The 23,004-nt window shown below is 39.8% G+C and overlaps 1 protein-coding gene across 1 annotated transcript in view; it reads left to right on the top strand.

Annotated features, from left to right (window-relative positions):
* Positions 1–23,004, top strand: part of cntnap5a (contactin associated protein family member 5a) — a 103,560-nt gene that overhangs the window by 43,994 nt on the left and 36,562 nt on the right. The window contains exons 8-13 of the mRNA XM_034128399.1: positions 738–1,005; positions 8,092–8,235; positions 8,847–9,006; positions 12,882–12,988; positions 14,472–14,591; positions 21,415–21,615. Of these exons, the coding sequence (XP_033984290.1) occupies positions 738–1,005; positions 8,092–8,235; positions 8,847–9,006; positions 12,882–12,988; positions 14,472–14,591; positions 21,415–21,615 (1,000 nt within the window). The remainder of the gene's footprint in view (positions 1–737; positions 1,006–8,091; positions 8,236–8,846; positions 9,007–12,881; positions 12,989–14,471; positions 14,592–21,414; positions 21,616–23,004) is intronic.

Here is a 23,004-nt window from a genome sequence, read left to right as displayed (position 1 = left end):
GCGGGTTATGCACTGGGTGTCACTTTATGATTAATTATGTCTTGAGAAAGGTCTTTTCACCGCAACGTCAACTCCAATAAATCAATGCAGAGGTGAAAAGTGTGTGTGGAAATTTCCATATTTCCTTTGATGTTCAAATAGAGCCAGCAGCCGGTTAGCTTAGCTTAGCATACAGACTGGGAACGAGTGGAAACTGCTAGCCTGGGTTTAAAATCAACATACCTTTTAACACTATACTAACACATTATATGTTGTCTGTGACATAATATATATATATATATATCTATATAACAGATGAGACACATGAGATTGATAACAATATTCCCATATAATACTATAGGCAAGAAACAGATAAGCATAGTTCCCAAAATGTCAAACTATTCATTCAACCATCATGTTTACCGTACAATATTATATTCTGCCAGCTGTGTTGAATCATTTTCATTTGAAATATTTTCACTGAAGGAGTATAAATTGCTGCCGATGATAAACTTAAAAAAATGACGACGAATTATTCAGTTTATCTTGTTGAAGGTTACTTACTGTTGAATATTTTGGCTTTTGGTTTCAACTTATGATTGCTCATGATTCTTTAACCATCTGTTCCCTTTTAGTGCATATCAACAATATGTTATATCCATATGTCACAATGAGCTTTCCCGTGAGACCAAATCACCCGAACATGCAGTTGAAGATTTGTGTTAATGTGTGCCCTTGGATTTTTTTTTGTCCTCCAGGGCAACGTGACCTTCTCATGTTCGCAGCCCCAGCTGGTGGCCTGCACCTTCCTGAGCTCCAGCAGCAGCTTCCTGTCACTCCCGTCAGCGGCGTCTGCCAGCGGAGGTTTTTCCGTCCGCTTCCAGTTCAGGACGTGGAACCCGGACGGGCTGCTGCTCTCGGTGCAGCTGAACCCCGAGCCCCACAGGCTTGAGCTGCAGATCAGCAACAGCCGGCTGCTACTGACCCTCCACAGCCCGGGAAGACCCAAATCACAGGTCTCCGCTGGTGAGAGCACAGGCCACACACAAACAGAAACACAACAATAACAGTGCTTGTAAGAACTTAAAGGTCCCCTATTATAGTGTTTTTCATCAATATATTATAGTTCTCAGTTATATACAAAACATGTCTCTGAAGTGTTTGTCTCCAAACACCAAACAGATCATTGCAGCATCCCATAAACCCCTCTGTTTCAGCCCTGTTTCAAAGTGCTGATTCTCTGTCTGTTACTTTAGATGAAAATAAGCAGCCCCTCCCCACGCCCCTCTGAGAGATATTTGGTTAAAAAGAACACAATGGTGCTCTAGGAGGAGATTCAGGTGATAAGGTGGGGGGGGGGTTACCTTGGTTGGTGATTGGCTCATGGTTACACAAGCCAAAACAACGTTATGACATCATAAAGTGGCCAAAATCTGATCAGCTCATTTTCAGACAGGTTTTTATATAAATGGATCAGGACAAAAAGAGAGAGAATCTTTGTTCCTGAAACTTTCAGAATCTCTTTACACAGAGGGGACACATGTTGATATAGAAGAGACATGAACAAGTGGAATTTGTATAGGTAACCTTTAATTTACACTCACAAACATCTATATATCATATCTACATAATATTTCCTTTCCAATGGAGTTGTTGGTTTTTGAAGGAATATTTTACGACACAATCTCCAAAATGTGCTTTTAAATATTAAAGGGTGAACTTTTGGTAGTAGAATGAGACTATCACAGTAATTGTTTGACTTGAAGTTACTTTTGATCTAGGAGCTTGGTTTTTATAATTGGGTCTATTTTGTTAGTGTTGCTCATCAGCAGGGTTTCACACTATACTCCAGTGAACAGGTAGCTTAAACACCCAAATGTCACACCTAAAAGTGTCAAAAAAGGCGTGGAAGAAGAAAAACCACAGACTTGTAAAAATACTGATGTAAACATTAATGCACGGAGCACTCATCACATTTCTTAAAGCTCTAGGATACACACTTTATGTTTTACTACCACTGAGTGTAAACACAACTTTTGTTTGTTCAGAGGAAACCTCCACAGGGCCTTTTTGAAGTGAAGCTCTGACTTTGTGTTCTGCCTTAATTAAAAAACCTTGTGAGGAATACACAGAGTAAAAATCGAATGGATGTTGAGCCAGTTTTCATGTCTTATATTAACAATCATGCATCATACATTTTTAAACCTCTGGACCCGTCTGAAACTCTACCTTTTAGATGTATTCCTTTGATCTCTACGATACACATCACTGTATTTCTTATGAAAGGGTTGGGTGGTCTTCTCCTCAAGAGACACGTGATACTACCTGGTATCTTTTCTTCTAAATAGCCCTTACTGGAAGATTAGCATATTACCTTCAAGAATTGCTTCGTCACTGAGATGGTTTTTATCAGACACACTCTCACGCTGCACTGACTGGCTCCTGCTCCCGGAAGAAAAAGAAGCTTTAATTTGAGCACGACTCGCTACTGAAACAAAATACAGCATCTCTTTCAAATCACTTACACTAGAAATGTGATCTTAAACCTCCCCCACCGCTTATTTTGCATACAGTATTAATCTTTTTAACTGATCTATGAAATGAATTACCCTAACTGAAACATACTAGGGCTTTTTATATGACATCTTAATTATCCTGCCTATTTTTTCTATTATTATTTTCCATAATAAGAAAAGAAAAAACGTTATTGTCCACATTACATACTAATTTAAACACAACACTCTCACAGTTAGACCTTTTAAACCTTTACCCTAACCCTAGATGGTAAAAAGGAGACTATGACAGCAAAAAGGACACACACACACACACACACACACACACACACACACACACACACACACACACACACACACACACACACACACACACACACACACACACACACACACACACACACACACACACGGGGGACATCCTGCTCAAAGACATCAAATAGACTTTTTAATTTTACATTCTTGCATAGCAATCTCAAGTTTTTTTTTTTTACTTTATTTTATTGCTAACTTTCTAGAGTATAGTTACAAGCATTTTGTTTTAAAGATAACAGTGCGTATGCTTCCTTCTTTTGAAATGCACCGTAATCATTTCCCCCAGCCTTTAAGATATGCACTGTATCTTCTACAACTTTGAACCTGTGAGTTTCTCCAATATTAAAGACTCAAAATCATCGCAAATATGAGTTGCCCCTCAATGATCTATTGAGTCAAATAAAAGCTTCACTAAGTAAATGAATGATTCTGGAAATCAATCAATCCAAATTCTTTATAAATCCCAGGTGGAAATAAGGTTTTGCGCAACTGCACCGTATTAGAAACATGTATTTATATAACCATAAGTTAAAATGTGCAATAAAAGTCCATGCAGTCACAGGGATCAATAGCTTCGGAACATATTGTATGTGCTGTAATGTAATAGTCTCATAACCTATAACCTATATCCTTAAAATTGACCTTAGAGATGAATACGCCGGACATTTTCCTTCGTCTTACTTGTGGGAAACTTGAGATACGAACATCCACCTCCGCATGCTGACCCCTGTTTGCTGTATGGACTCCACAAACTCCGCCTGGCTGCTTGTTTGTGAGCTTCACTCTTTTGAGACATGTAATGAAAGACAGCGCCGTCCAAATCAAACAAGTCATTTCCTCCGACTTACTTTGAACGCCTTTGTCCTCAGAAAACGAGAAAAATAAATCACAATCTTAGCAAATACAACTCGGATAACTGTGATTGTTTGGGGAAGCCAGGCTTTCAGCAGATGGCGGACTGCAGGGAAATATAGATGGAAAAGACAACCACAGCTGAGGGGCGATATTCCCTTTTATATAATTTACCTCAAGCTGTATTTAATTACTTATCTGCACTGGGGAGTAAAACCCTCAGAGCTGCAGCACAGGAGGCGTTTGACCTACAGTCATCTTGTTGTTTGTCATAACAATGTTTAAAGTTTCTCTGCAGATTCATTTACCAGAAGCAAAGAGGCAGTCTGAGTTTGATGGGAATTGACTTCTTAGAAAGTTGGGTTATTTATCTATTTATATATTTATCCACTTTTCTCTTTCCTCCTTGGGTGGATTTTTGAAGGTCAGAGCTAAAATTCTTATTGAGCCAGAGCTCGGATAGCATCATGATTACAGATTCGGGGGGGCTCATCTAGCCACTCAGCACAGAGGGCTGAAAAATGTTAAGCGTACTGAGGGATAATCCCTGAGATCTAGTCTGTAAATGTGATTAAAACGCAGATTTATCCTGTGTGAATGTGCTACATGAATCACAGACATGGGGGGTATGTTGCTTAATTTAATTAGGATCCCAAAGTAATACTAAAAGGGTACATGGTACTTGAGCTTCTCTATGAAAGATATGCTAAGCAGCAGAGAAAACTGGTAATTCTGTATTGTTCCTGTGGTGCGAAAAGATCGTCAGGGTCAGAAAACATGAGCGTGCTGTGCATGGCTCGTGTTATTTTAAGTTAAAAGATGTGCCTGTTGCTAGCGTTTGGATTCCTCTGCCGCTGTATCTTCTTCACCTGCAAAATCATCATTAGTTGGCGGAACTGTCTGCACCTGTGATGTATTTCTGTACACTTTCCAAGCTCTGTTAACGTCCAGAAAAGACGGGAAGTAGTAAATCTTGCACTGAGGAATTTAATTAAAAAGTAAGTCAAGTTCATGGATTATAAAACATTCTCACTTTTCCCGTCACCCCCCCCTTTCCCAAGGTACAAATTATCACATACCTCACAGCAATGTCAATGTGAAGCAGAGGTGTCTCAGTGCGATCATTAAACCAAGCTGCAGGGATCGCCGAAGTGGCAAAAAAATAATAATCTAAATGTAACCTGCTTTTCTGTTCCGTGTTATTGGAAACATCACATCAGTGTTTAAAAAACTTTTATTTTTCCGGTTTGACGAATACATAATACAATTGCTTAGGGTAAAATGCAATTGGCCCTGGTTGATAAAGTGCTGTACTTGAGCTAAGTGCACAAGAGCTCTAATGGGGAAAGAATATTGATCTGTATCTTCCTCTCTACAGCCAGAAATGATGTGCCGTAACATTATAATCTTAATCTTCATGCAAGGAAACATCTTACAGTCAAACCAGGAGACACACAAATGTCTGCATAGCAACATCCAACATTGTTTCAATCGCCACAATATGCATCTACTGTAAGTTGGAGTTTTCAAGGATTTAAAGGGGCACTATTATGCACATTTTCAGATTCATAATTGTATTTGGTGCCTCTACTGTGACATGTCTCCGTGCTTTAATGTTCAAAAATATCTTTATTTTTCCTCATACTGCCTGTGCTGCAACACCTCTTTTCACCCTCTGTCTGAAACCAGAGCCCAGTCTGCTCTAATTGGTTAGCTGGACGGCTCTGTTGTGATTGATCAAACGCTTAGAGATGTCCCGCCCCTAAGCCTATATCATGTAACAATGTGTTGGATAACTAGCCAATAGAAGCATGAGTGTTACTGTACATAGTGATGTCATTATGTTATAGATGTAAAAAAAGGAGTCCAATGGAGGCGTTTCATGCAGTGTGTGAGAGAAACTCTCTCTGGAGGGAACTTTGTTACATACACAAAAACCTATATTACATGCTACAGGAACGAGAAAACCTCATAAAGCATAAAAGGGCCCCTTTAACAAAGTGCAGTAATGCGTGAAGCTGTCACATGACATGATGATACTGTGTATTTCCTGGAGTGGGACACTGTGTATTTCCTGGAGGCAGCAGTGGGGCTCTGAGGAGAAGATCGCAGACAGAAGAAGAGTAGGCAAATATTTTATTTTTCTTCAGGTTACTGCTGTGTAACAAAAACACATTAGATCTGTGTCAGATAGCACTTTGACACTTAAGGCTTGGTCAACAGCAGGACAGCAAGAAGATCATGAGATATATATGAGCTGAAACATGGGGGGGTGTGAGGAGGAAACTCCCACTGATACTCCCCTGCAGTCCCTCGCGGCTACACTGCTCATTCCATGAAACAGTCAATGGAGTGAAGAAAGAAACACCCACGGCACTCACAGTCTTCTGGGATAAAAGGTTTTCTGGATGCGACAGGCATCATTGGGTAGTGAGTGAAATTCTGAATCTGTCCCCAGAGACTGGACCCATCTGATTTCAGACTAACTCAAATAACTCCCAGTGTGCACTCTGCATGACCGTCTCGTCCCCTCTGATCTCCCAAACCGCAGCACGGCTCAATCTGGATGCTAATTCAGTGTGGGACTAACACATTATGAAGGTGTGGTTCAGTCATTTCATTCATGGCGGCCATTGTGTGCGTTGTCCTCCAGAAAACTGCCACTCTGTGAGATGAGCTGTCTCTGTCTATTAAAGATAAGAGGTTTGTTGATTAAGCTGATTTGGCTGATTATCATCTCTCTGGGTTTTATCTAGGGCTGTGTGATACGGCCAAACACTTCTATCAAGATATAGGTCATTTCATATCAGAAACGATACATGTCATAATATCAAATGGAATTCTGTATAGTCTACATCAAAAGACCACATGGTATTTTTTATACTCCTATTACAATTAAAAACTAGAACATCAGTAAATGTATTTTCTTATTTTATTCAGAGCTGTAGTGCAACATTAACAACACAGTTTAAATAGATTAAAAATAAATAAATATTTCTATTATTATTTTAGGTTTTTGAAAACATAACATTATATTCCCTATTTCACATCAGAGTTTCTGACACATTTGAGTAAGCATTGGCTTTTTGATATCAATTTTGATTATTTATCTCAATATCTTAATGTGATATTGAAATAAAACATGAATTCATTCATCATATTGAATTCTCCCCCAGCCCTAGTTCTATCATTTTTAAAGACTTAATACGTTTAAAATGTTTTTTATAGCTTGATGTTAGTCCCGGGTTGGGTTGTCAACAGACAATTGTTTAAATAAGCCAAGATAACATTTTGGCGATCCTAAAACAAGTCGAATTATTGGATGTAATGAGAAGAAGTTGGATAAAGAGCCGATTTTCGAATGAAGATTTAACCCAGTTGTGTCCCTTTTTTTTAAACTGTAGCAGAAAAACACATTGGCCTTATACTGTAAGCATCAGGGGGAATATATTTGGGAAGTCAGGGGTTAAAAGGGATTGATCTCACATTTAAAACATGAGAACAGACGGTAGACTAACTGTACTTAATGGAAATGTGTCGTAAAACAACCTCAGCATCATTCTAGTTGTTGGCTGTAATCAGTGGTGGAGGAAGTATTCAGATTATACCAATACTAAAATGTAAAAGTACTCCCGCAAAAGTTTGCTTATTAGCTCCTTACGGTCCTATTATATCATCAGATAATTAATGACAGCATTCCAATGCGTCAGATTGTTCATGCTCATTATACAGTAGGTGTTTTATCATTCTCTGTGAAATAACTAATTACTACAGCTGTCACAAAGTGAAGTAAAAAGTGTGAGTGCAGCTCTTTATACACCTGTCAGGAAATGCCCTCACATGCCCCGCTGTCTTTTCTTTCATTTCTGCACATTTCCTGTCCCTCTTCATTATCACTAACAAATCAAGGCATGAAATACCCCAAAATAAACTTGAAAAATGTGTTTCCTCCTCATTTGCACTTTCATTTTATCCAACTGATCAAATATGCAGCAAGAATCTTGTTGACAAGTGACAGAGCGGAGGAGTATGGTATTTTAGTTTTGAGGCTCGGAGTGATGGAGGAGGCGTGAAAGTTTTCGGCCTGTCTCCTGTGACGGGGAAGTAAAAACGAGTGCGCAGAGGAAGGAGCAGTGTTGAGAGGAAACTAGGGGATTTGATTGCAGCTATTATAGAAATGAACCCAGGTGTAATTATTAATTAACTGTCCCGATCTCCTGTGGCTATTGTTGTGTGCTGCCCTGCTAACATGGGTTGTTGCTGAGAAAACACAACGACTCACTCTATCACACTCAGATGAATCAGAATGCTGTGGTTGAGTTTTTTTAGCAGCCTCCAGGTCTTCAGGGAAATGGACACAATATCTCTTTCCCTGCTACAGCCCATTAAACTGCCATTTCACTTAGACTCAATGTGAAATGTTCTTCTTCAGGTCACAGAGTCAACGACGGTCTGTGGCACTCTGTGAGTCTCAACACGAGGAATCTGCAGATCGCCCTGACTGTGGACAGTGAGCCGTCCTCCGCCATTGAACTGTGGGAACAACTCGAGTCGAGAGGCAACTTCTACTTTGGAGGTTGGTGGACTCTCAAGATGTGTTTGCAATATTAATTTACCCTTATTCTTTCTCCTTAACACATTGAAAAAACAGAATATTTCTTGTAAGATTCATACCGCTTCTACACAGTGGTGGGAAGTACTCAAGAACTGTACATTTCCATTTGATACTTTTTTAATACAACTACTAAACTATAATTTAAAGGTACACCTTGTCTTTTCTTCTCACTGCATGTATTTGTTACTTAATTCACAGGTTCCTATTATGAGTACATTCATTAAAGCAACTAATGAGATATGATTTATTTTTGTGACTTAAGTAACCAAGCAGTATAAAAGTAATTAAACTAAGATCCATATTTACAGGCGAAAAAATGATTTTAATGAATTTTAATAGTATAGTATATTATTCCAAAATGTTGCAAAATTTGAACTTTGAGTTTCAGGACTTTAAGTGTATTTTGATGATAAAACCCTTGTACTTTAACTTGAGTAAAATGTTGAACGCCAGAGTGTTCATTGTATTTATACACTGGTATTTCTACTCTTGCTCAAGTAAAAAATCGGAGTATTTCTTCCACCTCTGTTTCCACACTAACACGTTGCATCATATGTGTTATTTCAATCCAGGCTGCCCCACCTTGGACTGCCAGTACGTGACTCCGGACTTCCAGGGGTGTGTGCGGCTTATATTCATCAACAGCCAACCGATATATCTCAATCATGTACAGCAAGGGTTGCTGGGAAATTATAACGAGCTTCAGTTCGACACCTGCAACATACGAGACAGGTAAAACAGTTTGAATTTGAGCTTTTTATTTAATTGGGGCAGAGTTATTAAACAGATGTTTGAGAAAAACTTTGACAGTGCACGGTCAGGATGTGTCAAACGTGACAATCTGTAAAACATTATCCAAGTTGGCAGCAGAGACTTATTCATGCCCACATTGTTAATTTTGAGATGGCAGTCTGTTGTCTGCAGAACTCACCGAAAGTCACTGACATCTTGTACTATAAAGAAAAACACACTGACAGGATCATCCAATTAAATTGCAACAGAAACTCGCCAACACCTTCTCTGGCAGAGGACTATGCTAACAAGCTGCTCCCTGCTGTCCTGTGTGGCGTTCCCCCCCCCCCTGCCCCTATCCCTCATTACCCTGCACAGCTGTGGGCCCTCTGAATGGGATTGGCAGACCAACAAGCTTGATGTATGTCTGCATGTGGTTTGTAAAAATGTTTAAGAAAGAGACAAACATGCAAACTGCAGTTCTTCCCCCGTGTTTGCCCCGAGGAGAATATCTCCTTTGTCAAAGTACCTGCTTTCTAGTCCAGATTGTTCGCTGTCAGACGATATGCAAACAACCACAGCGCTGCCAGGCTGTTGTTTCAGTAGGAAGGGATGCACTCTAGGAAATGACAGGAAGATCAAGTGATATGTTTCCATTACCCAAGCTGAGATGCATGCCTCTTCTGCAAGAATGAGTGCTTCTTATTTTTTAACTGATGCCAATGATACAAACATTCCCTAATGTATAGAACATATTTAAAGCTACACCCCTACAGTATATGTCATTTGTAGGCCACTAGGGGGCAGAAGAACCTGAAGACAAGCTTCAGAAAATTCCCATACATATCTTATCTCTTATATGAAATTATTATATGAGTTGTGCCAAAAATGTAAGCAGTGTGCAAGGGCAAAGACTCAACACACCAATAACACTGGACGCACTGCATTTCCAATCATCTTGTGCAATTGATATGCTAATAACATATTTTCTGGCCATTGATTTTTACCCGCTAGCAGCCAACGTTACTCTCCAGATCAAGAAACAATGAGTCCCAAAGAACCAGAAACCTGACCTCAGTGCTGTAGTAAAGGGAGAGTAAGACACGCGGTAATATTATTAGGAGGCAGGTTTTGTGACCCTCTGATCGACTGACAGGGCTCTTTTGCAAGGTGGAGTTTGCACAGTGATCATTACCAGGCTGTTCCGCTACCTGGGGATAGCTACTGTACGCTATATTGTTTATTGACTTTTAGCATAGTGCTGTTTGGTAGACAGTGGGTATTTCCAGGGCTTACATTTTTTAAGGGGAAGTTGCTATCCCACTGCAAGTAACGTTGCATCCTAAAGTCATAGGAACCAATCTAAAGCTGATTGATGGTGTCCATTTTCTACAGCTTTTACAATCAGCATTGTCCCCATTATGATAAGTTAAAGCAAACATGATGCCACTAACAGTTGCCTTGTTATAAGGATTGTTTGGTAATGATTTTTGGGGGGGAGCTCAACAAGAATTTTTTTTAGTTGTGCTTTTGCAAACATGTTTGAAAAGACTTGCCTATTTACACATCACGCAGACACAAACCAATCCAGCGCCAATCCACTGACCCTTTAGCTCATGTTTGGTCTTCTCCAATTCATGAGCTGAATATATAGCTCTTTAGATAAGATAAGATAAGATAAGACTTCATTGATCCCAATTTGGGAATTTGTTGTGTTGCAGCAGATTTATAGCAGCTTTATCTGCTTAATATGATACTTTTCTTACCAGCTACATGCTAACATTGCTTGTAGGTTGCTTGTTGGTCGGCAGGACGCATACAATGGGTTCATCAGAGTATTTCATTTTTTTACCAAAAGTGCTTTCTGTTACCATTGGGATGAGCTATGTAGGGATGCAGTTGTGATTTGATCATTCTTTGTAGGTTTGTCATAACATATGGCAGCTTTTGCATTACATCCACTCTTTTCACTCGTCATTTTTACAGAAAATATTGATTACAGATCACATACCGAAATGTAAATGTAAAAAAATATTGAAATGTACCCTCACTGCAGAAAGTATTGTATGTGTTTTTCCCTGCAAATGAACAATGTGTGCATTATGCAGTACATTTATATTCAGCACCAAAGAAAATGAAATATGTGAGTGGGTGACACATCCACCCTTTTCTTTTTGATGTGTAGTCAATGTGTTTGCACACCCTGTGCTATAATCCTCTGCGAGGAAATGGCAGGCTGCAGTACAGCTTGGTTAATGTTTATTGCATTGATGTTAACTCTTCATTTCACTCACTGCAGCTTCTTCAATGACCCCAGAGTTTGAGAAAATTAACTTGTATCCGAGTTAATCTCCTCTTCCTCCGTGTCTAATTAAACATAGAGGCTCTATTTATGGTCAGTGTGTGTGTTTAGGTGTGCTGGCTACTGTAACTCAGTGACCTGTAAGGGAACCCATGAACCCATCAGAAAATAGCATGATGGTAATTAAACCAATGGCTGCAACCTTATCCGTGTTGCGGCTGGCCCGCTCGGCTGCTGTTAATAGGTGAGAGATGAAAGTGTATGAAATTATAGATGCATGCTTGAAAGGCTGGCAATTATGTGAAACTGAAGGAGGCTCGAGGAAGGGACTATTAATCAGAAGAGTGCGGTTTGAAATTTCTGCGAAGCGCTCATTGTAGCGAAATCCCATTAACAGGCATTCTAGTCTGAAGGTGACAGTAATGCTTTTATTTTTAGAGAAAAGCCGGGACATGTCAGCGTTTTCAAATCCAGACGGGGCGCAGTATGAGACACCGTCATTTCATAGTTCTTTGGGATTTTTTATGAAACATGAGTAAACTGCAAATTAGTCTTTGGGGGTGAGTTTCAAAGCGTTTGTTCATAATTGCCTACAAAAGAATAAAGAGAAAAGGGAGAAGGGGTCTTTCTTACCTGATAAATAAAAGATTATGTTTGCAAACACTAACAAAGGCAGTAGCGTTATAGTGCCTAATGTGTGAGAAATGCCTGGGAGGTTTGTGTGATCTTTTATTCTAAAAATGGCTATGTTTTGTTTTTTTTCGCCGCTCCTAATAGCTATATTTGTTGCGAAAGTATCAAAGTAGTGGAAAATCGTCCAGGTTGAAGGTAAAAATGTATTATGAGTTAACTAGAGCTGCAGTTGTGATTCTATTAGTATACCAATGGGAAGTAATTAGTCACTATTTTAAATGAATACGGTAATTATTTCTCTTTCAAGCTTTTTAAATGTGATCATTTGACTCTCTTTTATGATTTAAACTCTCTTTTAAGTTGAGACAGCTGCCTTTTTTATTAAATCAAAAGACTATCCACACATAACACTGTGTAATGTTTTAATGTGTTTATTTTATACTATGTCTTAAAGGGCCCTATTCTGCCAATGTTCAGGTTCATATCAGTATGTAGTGTCTCTCCTGTGACATGTCTCCATGCTTTAATGCCCAAAAAGCTCTTTATTTTTCTCATACTGCCTGTACTGCAGCACCTCTTTTCACCCTCTGTCTGAAACCAGAGCCCAGTCTGCTCTGATTGGTTAGCTGGCCGGCGCTGTTGTGATTGGTCAAACATTTAAGATGTCCCACCCCTTAGGCTAGTGTGTGGGAGAAACACTTCCTCTGGAGGGACATTTGGGGCTTTGAGCCTTTGCAGACCATTTACATGCACACAAACCTATACATCACACAGGAAGGAGACAACTCCAAAAAGCATAAAAGGGCCTCTTTAACGCGTTTAATGTATTGTAAAGTACTTTGAATTCCCTTTTGTTGAAATGTTCTATACAAATAAACTTGCCATGCCTCAAGAAAGTAATGAGAATGATCTTCTGATATGACACCTTTGTGTTTTGCAGATGCCTTCCTAACCTGTGTGAGCACGGAGGCCGCTGCTCTCAGACGTGGAGCTCTTTCTCCTGCGACTGTTCAGGAACTGGATACTCCGGAGCCACCTGTCACAACTGTGAGCAGTTCTTCTTTGCACTTTTTCATTTCTACGTCTAGTCTCAACCTGCCATGTTGCCCTCTGCACCCCCTCATATTTTCTAGGTCTACTGAGCTGTGTCATTTGATTCAGCACACACCTGTCTTGCTCATAACTTTTCTTCGATTTGTGCAACTGAGAGGAAAGCAGAACCTGGTCCTGTCTCAACGTGACGTGACCTTACAAACACGGCTGTTATTCTCACTTTCACATTTCTGAGAATGTATTTTTCCGCTATATCCTGAAATAGCTTATGGCTGACTTTAGATTGACTTGACTTCAAGGGTTTTTTCTCATGGGTGTTTTTTTATTTTATGATGCTCTGCAACAGCGCTTCATATGCAGTGGCGACAGCTGTTAGAAACTATGTGTGAAATTCCCCTGCCCCAGAATCTTGATTTCTTGTTTATATGCAGGCAAACAGAGTTTTCTTTGCATGTTGGAGCGAACATGACAGATAAGAGCATCGGCTGGATTAGAAATAAGCCTTTTTTCTACACAACATTCATCAAGTCCCCCAAAAAAGCACATACAATTTACATTTTCTCTCTAGACCTCAAACTAATATCTGGAAACTTAAAAATTGGAAACAGTTAAGCAATTGACAGCTGACTACTGAGAGGGTAGTTTCTTATTTAGCCTGAGCAATATTAGAAAATTCAAGAACAGAAATGTAAGGAAAGTAATAAATAGTGTCTTTGTATACTCTGTTGTATTCTCCACTTGTTTGCATAGCTTATTAGCTACCGGAATCACTTCCAAAGCTAAACAGTTCTAAATAATTGTGTTGGTTTAACAAAAAAACACAATAAATCCAAGATATAGTAGCTTACAGTTATTACCACTGTTAAGCTGCACATGTACCATTTTGGTGATTGGTTTCAGATACTTTAATGCCCTTTGAGCAATAAGAAGATTGTATTCTGCTGTTAAATCCTGTTCAAATCCTCTACATTTTAAAATAGTGAAAAGGACAAAGGAGTGTACCTCAAGTTTATAGTAAATACATGTTGAGCAAGCCTTGGACTAGTCATAACTATAGTATCCAATGCTGTTTTCATATTACAGATGTACATACAATGGAAATGTGTCTTTGGCACCGGCAAATTAAACAACCATCACCATATACAGAATAACATACAGTTCGGACACAATACACAAAACAAAATGCATCTTCAAGTCTTGACCTCACTATTGTTTTGGAGGGGAGACTAATTTAAACTGGCTGTTATTAAGAATATTAGGCTGTTGTAAAATGTGCCTAAAAAGCATACAAAGTAGATGTTCATGAAATCAATCAGTCACCAACACCCAGTTTTTTAAGTTATGACAACAGTAACTTAAAAATATCATAAATAAAGATAGTTTTTGTGTCGTCAGATGACTCAGGAGGAAGCTGTTGGGAGCGTGGGCTGATTCTTGGAGGAAAAACTGATTTGTGTCCCTGTTCTGTTTCTCCCAGCCATCTACGAGTCCTCCTGCGAGGCCTACAAACTGATTGGCAGCTCCTCCGGCTTCTACTCCATTGATCCAGATGGTAGTGGTCCCCTGGGGCCCACACAGGTATACTGCAACATGACAGGTAAGATCATTGTAATTCACATGTTGTCACCTTTACCCTTTTTGAGTTCCACTGAGGACTGGCAGAGTGCTCGGTGTAAAGAGTCCACTCACTTAGAGCTCACACTGCATCGATCCATCCCACCACGGCCATCTGACAGTTTACGATCCAGTAAGAAATCATTACGGACACTCAGGGCAGTGCCTGAGAGTTCAGGGCATATCAGCGGGGAGTCAAAAGCTTTAGTCAAAGTCCAGGTGGTTACACTGTAACATTAAAGGTCCTCTATTATACTGTTTTTCATCAATATATGATAGGTCTCAGATATATAGAAAAACAAGTCTCTGAAGTGTTTGGCTTGAAATACCAAACAGATCATTGCAGCATCCCATAATCCCCTCTGTCTGTTACTTTAGATCAGGGCTCTCCAACACGTCGATCGCGAGCTACCGGTAGCTCGCGGGCAGCTTTTCAGTAGCTCGCCGCTTGATTATCGATTATAGCGTAGTAAGGTTGCTTATTGATTTTTCGGCCACGGCTGGACAATAACGGTTTTTTATTTTAGATTTTTTTCTGTCACACGAATATCAAATCGGTCGGTGACGCAGAGATCAAGGAACAGACGTGACAGCGTGACAGCGTGACAGCGGCACAGCGGCACAGCGGCACAGCGACACCACACACGGAGCAGTCTGCTTTCTCCACCAACACCAGTCCAGAACCAACAGTAGAATGACCCGCTCTGAATCAGGCCCATGTCGCTGCGGCTCAGAGACACACAGGGAGGGATTTGTGTTTTTTGAAAAACACTCGTTATCGTCATGTCAGGTTTTTGGTGGATTTAATCAAGTCTTGGATTGCAGAGTATGAATGTCCTCTTGCAATTTTCAGTTGATAAATACTTGTGTAAAGTTTGTGAAGGCAGGAGGAAAGCTTCCGCGATCACCGTCTCCTCTCCGTTCCTCCAAACCCCGCCCTGAAAATAATGAGTGACAGGCTGATAGTAACCTGATAGAAACTGTATTATTCACTTAATCACTGATTGAGATATGATGAAGCTAACTTAATCTCATACATTCATGGGATTTATGTAACAGTAAGACAAAGAATGTAAGTGTGCATCCACATGCACTATTTTTGTTTTTATAATGCTGTTGTAAATACTCCTGTTGTCTGCTGTGTTCAGACTTAAGTCATGTGTGTGATGCCACATTCAAGACATTCGCTGTCTTTTTTTTTAACAGAAGACCGTTGCTAGAAGCTGCAGCTAGACTGCAGAAGTATTAGTTTTTTGTTTTTGAGGATGGAACAATTTCACACACAGATATAGGGAGGCTAGACCTATACAATTGATTTATTATGGTTTATAATTTAATGTCAAGACGAAGAAGAAGAAGAAAAAGATGGCTGAACAACTGTTCAGTGTCAATCCTGTGGAGATCTCCAAAATAATGTTCAGCTTAAGTCTCAGCAAAACTCACAACATATCTGGAGCCTTGTAGACCCAGAAAACTATAGAACATTCACCAAGCAGCACTGAAAATGTCTGCTTTATTTGGTTCTGTTCTACATACCTTTGTGAAGCAGCTTTTTCTGACATGAATGTCATGAAATCTAAATACAGAACAAGACTGACAGATGAACATTTAAATGACTCTATTAGAGTGAAGTGGGTCCAGCATACACCTCTATGGTGGACTCTATGCAGTGCCATTCATCTCACTGACTGTAAAAAATAGTGAAATGCTTGTAAGGTGGTGATTAAGGACATTTATGTGAATGTTCAGTGATGTACTCACTATGTGGGCCGTAATAATATGTGAGAAACCTTTGTTTTCTTGGACCTTGATGTGAAGTTAAGATTTTTGATAAGCTTTAGGTATTGCAATTTCACACGTGTACAAAAGTATAACTTAATTCAACTGATGAGGGCTATGTGAATAAATGTAAGCGATGTGATGCAAGTAGCTCTTGGCCACTTTCATTTTTTCAAAGTGGCTCTCAGATGAAGAAAGGTTGGAGACCCCTGCTTTAGATGAAAATAAGGAGCCCCTCCCCACGCCCCTCTGAGAGATATTTGGTTACAAAGAACTCAATGGTGCTCTAGGAGGAGATTCAGGTGATAAGGTGGGGGGGGGGTTACCTTAGTTGGTGATTGGCTAATGGTTACACAAGCCAAAAAATCGTTATGACATCATAAAGTGGCCAAAATCTGATCAGCTCATTTTCAGACAGGTTTTTATATAAATGGATCAGGAGAAAAAGAGAGGGGGTCTTTGTTCCTGTAACTTTCAGAATCTCTTTACACAGAGGGGACACATGTTTATGTATAGAAGACATGAAAAAGTGGATTTTGCATAATAGGTGACCTTTAAAGCATCCTTTGGGGGCTTTTCCACTTTACCTGTTTGGTTCAAACAAACCCTATTTGGGCCTGCGTGAAAGCTTCCACTCCTGCTGATAGTGATTTTCTTCAGAAAGCAAACCTTCAATTGATTCATATGAGCCAAGTATATGTTTATGTAAATATTTTAGTAACTATGGTTACATGTATGCATATCAGCATGCGAGAGTGGTTTATTTTCATCAGGTCCATCAGTGAGTATTTCTGTACAAGACGCCTTCTTTTCATCTTGTCAGTATATGTTTGTCATTTTTCATTACATGCAGTCAATTTGAATAATAACATCACAGAAAGTGCCTATAGTTATTTATTGTAAGCCAGGTGAGAAAATGATTTAATAAAACATGGATTTTCTAAGGCTGAGACTGTGGCTTTCCCTTCTGAGAAAGGTTGGAAAAAGCACCGCCCTTGGATTGATTGATTTGTGTTTATTCCTGTATACCAATGGGACCAGAATGATGTATGTTGATCCCATGGGCATTCAACATTAGACATGATAGTTTGACATACACTAAAAACATTAAAATGTCTGAGTTTCTGGGAAAATGGGGACACCAATACATTTATCCCAAAACGACTTTGTTTCTGAACTATCTTATTGACGCAATCAAGCATTTGTATGCTATTCTGTGACTCAATGTGACCTTCATCTGAAAACTAATGTAATATTTATTAATTTCCATTCACTGAGCCTCCCCTGAAACTCTTTGGACCCCCCATGGCCCACCTCACATTTGAAAACCTCTCCATTAGAAAGTGCTGTGTCCTCCAAGTCACCCGAGTCTAATTTCCCCGTGGTTCATCATGTTTACTCCTGGTTGTTTCTAAAAGGCTAGGATGAAGACCAACTGTACTTCAGATATGAAACAAACAAATAGTAATTCAATTTGTCATTGGGGGCTTGAAATCTTATTTAAGAATAAACACTCTTCTAGCGAAAACATGACCAGTCAATACTCTCCCTTATTCTGCTTTAGCACCCCTTGATTCAGTTGGCCACTAGAAGCATCTTTTTCGAGTATCATAATGCTTATGGAGGTTATGGCTTCTCAAATTGAAATGTGACACAACTTAACAGGCTTACGTCTCGAAAGCCCCACTAGTGGCCTTAAGAGGCAGCAATTCTCATTAGAGCAGGGTCATTAAAGTCAAAAGGGTTAATCCCCCTGGGAACACTAATCTGCTCAGTACATTTCATGGTGGTCTGCCATTAAATTATGATAGCATTTCCGTGCTGACTGACATTTTGGACAGAGGGTAGTGCCACTGAAAAGAGTCCAACATGGAAATTCATTTCATTTATTTAAACGGCAATCTGTTCATTGGATTTATTTTGTGTCTGATTGTGGTGCATATTTGGATTTCACAAACATTATACAGATTCATCTGCTGGGACGATGAATATACACATCAACAATTACTTTTGACTTATGAAACATCGTCTCTTTGTATTTTATTTGCCGCTCAAGGGTAAATAATTGACCACTTGCTAAAAGAAAAGGATATTAAAGGGTGAAGAGGCAATGCAATCCAAACTAAATTCACTGTAATCTGCATACATTTCCATTTGACTTTTAATTATTTACAGCAGGGGTGCCCACACTTTTTCAGCTTGGGAGCTACTTTCTGAACGGCGGATAAACTGTGGCGTGTTTACACTAATTGCACGGCATAAGCATATAATAGTGCGCCACATTTGCGCTTCAGATGAGGAGGTGAGGCCCCCTCATAACTGCATGAACCCGTATGGCACAATACAACTCAGACTGGCTTACCTGTACTTCAATCAAGTGGCAAATGCCGTAGTAAGGATGGATGATAGGCTAACTTTAAAAAAAAGAAATTAAATGTTTTTTTGTTTTTTTTGTTTTCTTCTTTTTTTTTCAATGCCATGCAATCTACCCACACTACCCTTGCGATCGACGTATTGGGCACCCCTGGTTTACAGTATATAAATACTGTCATGTAATTTGGCAGGACTATTGGATGTATGTCTTTGGTCTAAATATGGAATCTTTCACTTTCCATCATGTCATCCTGTCAGACTTTTCCATATCACTCTGATCTCCTGATGGCAAGAATACACAATGTGCTCCCTTTCACCCAACGGTCACCTGAGATGTGACATTTGAAAGACAGCGAGCTGGACACAACCTGATCCACGCTCCTCCTGACATGTAGGACAAAACACATTCAGTGAAGTTTTGACACTGTGGAGACAGCATTCATCACCGGCCTGTCACTACTTTCTCGGCCACTTTGTCCTTTGCAAGGTTAATGTAGCGGGGAGGTTACAGTGGGAAGCGCTGCCACCTCCCCGCTGTCTGGTTCTGGCATTTTGTATTTCCAGTCCTCCCCTTGCAGAGCTGCATTGTTCTGCAGCAGATATGCCTCTACTTGACCTCAATTAAGGAATCTATTAGAAATGTAAATAGCTCTAAGCCTGACAACCTGATGTGAATATTCACAAAGTGGGGGGGGGGATTTTCTCTCAGTCAGAGTAAACATGGATTCTAGATAATGGAAGCTGAGCCGAGAAGGAAGTAGGACTCCTGATCTGATTTTATTATACAAACTCTCTGCGTTTTCAATTGTTATACATGGCAAATAATGACTAGTAATTATTCTGCTGTGCTCAGATTGAGTCCTTTGGAACTGAAAGGTCTATATCTAAAATGTTTGACGTTCAAAAGGTCATACAATCGTGGCTTGAGAGCAAATACATTCATTAGGAGTTCAGTGATTCAGCTACAAAGATTTCTGAAATGTCACAGAAACACTGATAGCTTAACCAACAACTCAGAATAAATGACTCACTAATGAACTGCCGACGTGTACAGTCAAATATGACACAAATCAAATCACACACTGTTAGACTACATGATTTATTGTAAAATAAATGCTCTTTTTATTTGTGGACTTGCCTGTTTAGGGATTTTCCATTTAAAAAATGTTTTGCCTATTCTGTTGGCTTTAATTTAATTTAATTTACATTTTTTATTTATGATTTTAAAGTGCACTTTTCCATGAAAGTCACTCAGCACAACAGGCCCTTTGACTAATATTAGGAACAAACACAGTTGAAAGGACCCACTGATAAAATGAATTATGGCTCTGGCCCATTAAGTGTTTTCCATTTAGAAACAAAACAAGGGGTCTAAATCAAATGTGCCTACTATTAATGTTAATCAATAAAAACTGTGCTTTCCCTACTAAGTCGTGTCAAAATGTCTGCCATGTAAAAGCTAAATTGTCCCTTTTCATCAACATTTTTAGTGACCGTTGCACTTTAGCAATTTACTGAATTTGGAAATATATTTAAAATCATATATTTTCCCTGCATGGGTAATGGGATTGTGATATTTGCTCTAGTAAAAAGCATTTAACTGTTGGCATATGGCAGTGGGTTTAACCAGGTGGAAGATTATTATGTTCATGTTAACACCGTTCTTTTTAGAATACAAGGTGTGAGCTGATGTTACAGCCATTAACATGTTTTAATTTAAAGTGGACCTATCATGCTATATTTAAATGATATATTGTAGGGCCATACCTATATAAGGTATATTTATACGTTTCTGTTTTCAAAATACCAAACAGAACATGCATTTTAGCCATGCCTCATTTCGCTCTATGTGCTGTTTGCTCTCTACGGGTCTGATTCTGCTGACCACGCCCCCCTGCAGGAGAAGGGAGACGTGCTCTGATCAGCTGCTGGGCTGTCAGAAGAGGGGGAGAAAAAGAGATCTCCGTCCTCCGTGTTTTATTATATAGAGTCGTTATTCATTTGTTTTAAAGCTTGACATCTTGACCGGCGAAACAAACTGAAACTGAAACTCTGCCGCACGGTCCCCTCGTTCCTTGGAAGAGGCGGAGAGGTGGGTGTTTGTCATCTGCTGGTGGACTAACCGGAGAGAATTACAGTGCTTGCCTCGACGGGGAGGGATTGCATTGAATTAAAGCAGCGGGAGCAAACGCTTGCCTCGGGGAGGGAGAAAAAAAGCCACAGCGGAGAATAAACAGAAGGGTAACCATGGTAACTATGGGCGGGAAGTCTTCTTCGCTGCTTTTGTGGCAGACTACAGCGCCACTTACAGGCCTGGCATATGTACTACAGCTCCAGCGCTTTCGAGCGGCAATGGCCGGCCTTGGCCCAACCCCACATTCCCCTGATAGGTGGAGAGTTGGCACAATAGCCGTAGCGCCACCGTCCTGACGTCAGTAACGTGTTCAAATCTGGATCAGTTTTTATCAGATCCGTTGCAGCCCCTTTTTTAGAGATTTGGGTATGGAGGAAAATAGAGAGGGTTGTGTTCCCTGGAACACCAGGGACACATATTCATGTATGAAAGATGTACAAAAGTGCATTTTGCATGATAGGTCCCCTTTAAAAGCTGAGCATAGTGCAACCTGCTAACATATGCTAATTTTGTCTTTTAGAGGAGAAGGTGTGGACGGTGTTGACGCACAACATCACGGCTCCAGTTACAGTCCAGGGCTCCTCTCTTCTCAAACCCTACATCATGAAGTTCAACTACAGCGCCTCGGCTGATCAACTCCGTGCCATCGTATCCGGCTCAGAGCAGTGCCAGCAGGAAGTGGTTTACAACTGCAGGAAGTCCCGCCTCTTTAACACAAAAGGTGAGTAATATATACCTGCTGAAGTATTTATGAGCTGTGATTAAATCAATGTTCAAAAACAACAAATTCAACAAAAAGATTTAAAGCCAATGTAAATTCAAATCATGATGTTTACAAATTAAGATATCGCTCTGCTAGCACACAGGCTAACAGTTAACTCAGGTGTTTCAGATGGGCTATGTTACTTTCTCTTTTATACTATTAAAGGAAGAAGATATTTTGTTGTTGTCCTTTTGGTTTAAGAAATTGCGATCTACAGATGTAGCTAGCATAGTGGTTGTTCAAACTAAAATAAAAAGGGAAGTCTAGATTATGTAAAAGATTAATTCTTTACAAATGCAAAACGTATTCCTCAATGGTGTATGATACTGAAAGGCAGGCATTTTTCAGTAGCAATAAGTGTTAGGGTTAGGGTTTAAAAGTATATAACCGGGTTGTGAGCGTGCACGTATCCCATTGGCCAGAGCAGCACCTTGACAGATAACCTTGCATGCTCTTTTTGTAAAAGTTAGGCAAGTATTTTGGTGAAACAAAACTTTTGTATTGCCATAGCTTTCTCTCGGTACCTCTATGTTGCCAGATTGACCCCATTTGAATGAATAAGGATCTGCTTTTTTCGGTTCTATCATTCATTTGAACATGGCCTTAGTGTGGAAGTTGTGTGACTTGACTGTTCTGTACTTTGCAGCATCAGCGGGGGGTTTGTTGTTACATTGTGAATTGAAAGTCAGGCTGTCGGTGCTTTGTCACATTAGGAGCTGCTGCGCCTTCGACACCCTGCCTTCTGCATCGCTCTTGTTATATTTTCACAATAACTAGAGAAGCGACTCCAATCTTTTCGTGTGAATTCATCTTGAACTGCTTTGGCACCTACGGTGTCCCAAACATCCAAACATTTGCTCTTGAATCATGAAACATTCATGAAGTCCCACATTTCCCCATTCCCAATTCCCCGGGTGCCATGCATGCACAAACAAACAAGTTCATTATCACACTAGACATCAAAGAGAAAACGGAAACGGCCTGTTTTATAGCTTCACAAACTATTTTAGAAACCATTTTTGATGGTTTCCTTTGTTGTTTGGCACAAAAATCTCCCGTTGAAGAAGGTCAAATGTCTCTTCACGCTTCACTTTCCTGAGCGTGTAGACATTAAAAATAACACTGTAGATATCAAACATACAGCATATTCAAATGAATGATTGGACAACATTGCACTTCGCATGCTAATTTACAAGGGAAACGACAACAGCATTGAATCCGCCTGCTGAGTTTATGCAGGAAAAGCAGATCTGAAGTCAAGCCGAATGTCGCCTCTCTGCCGTCTTTCCTGTCAGTTAACAGGTTCAGTCATTTAATGGAATTGTAATACAAACGTTGGTCTGAATT

This window comes from Trematomus bernacchii, unplaced genomic scaffold, assembly GCF_902827165.1.
Source record: "Trematomus bernacchii unplaced genomic scaffold, fTreBer1.1, whole genome shotgun sequence".
NCBI classification, from domain to species: domain Eukaryota; kingdom Metazoa; phylum Chordata; class Actinopteri; order Perciformes; family Nototheniidae; genus Trematomus; species Trematomus bernacchii.
The sequence above is the reverse complement of the archived record's forward strand: the minus strand, read 5'-3'. Positions and strand labels throughout refer to the sequence as shown.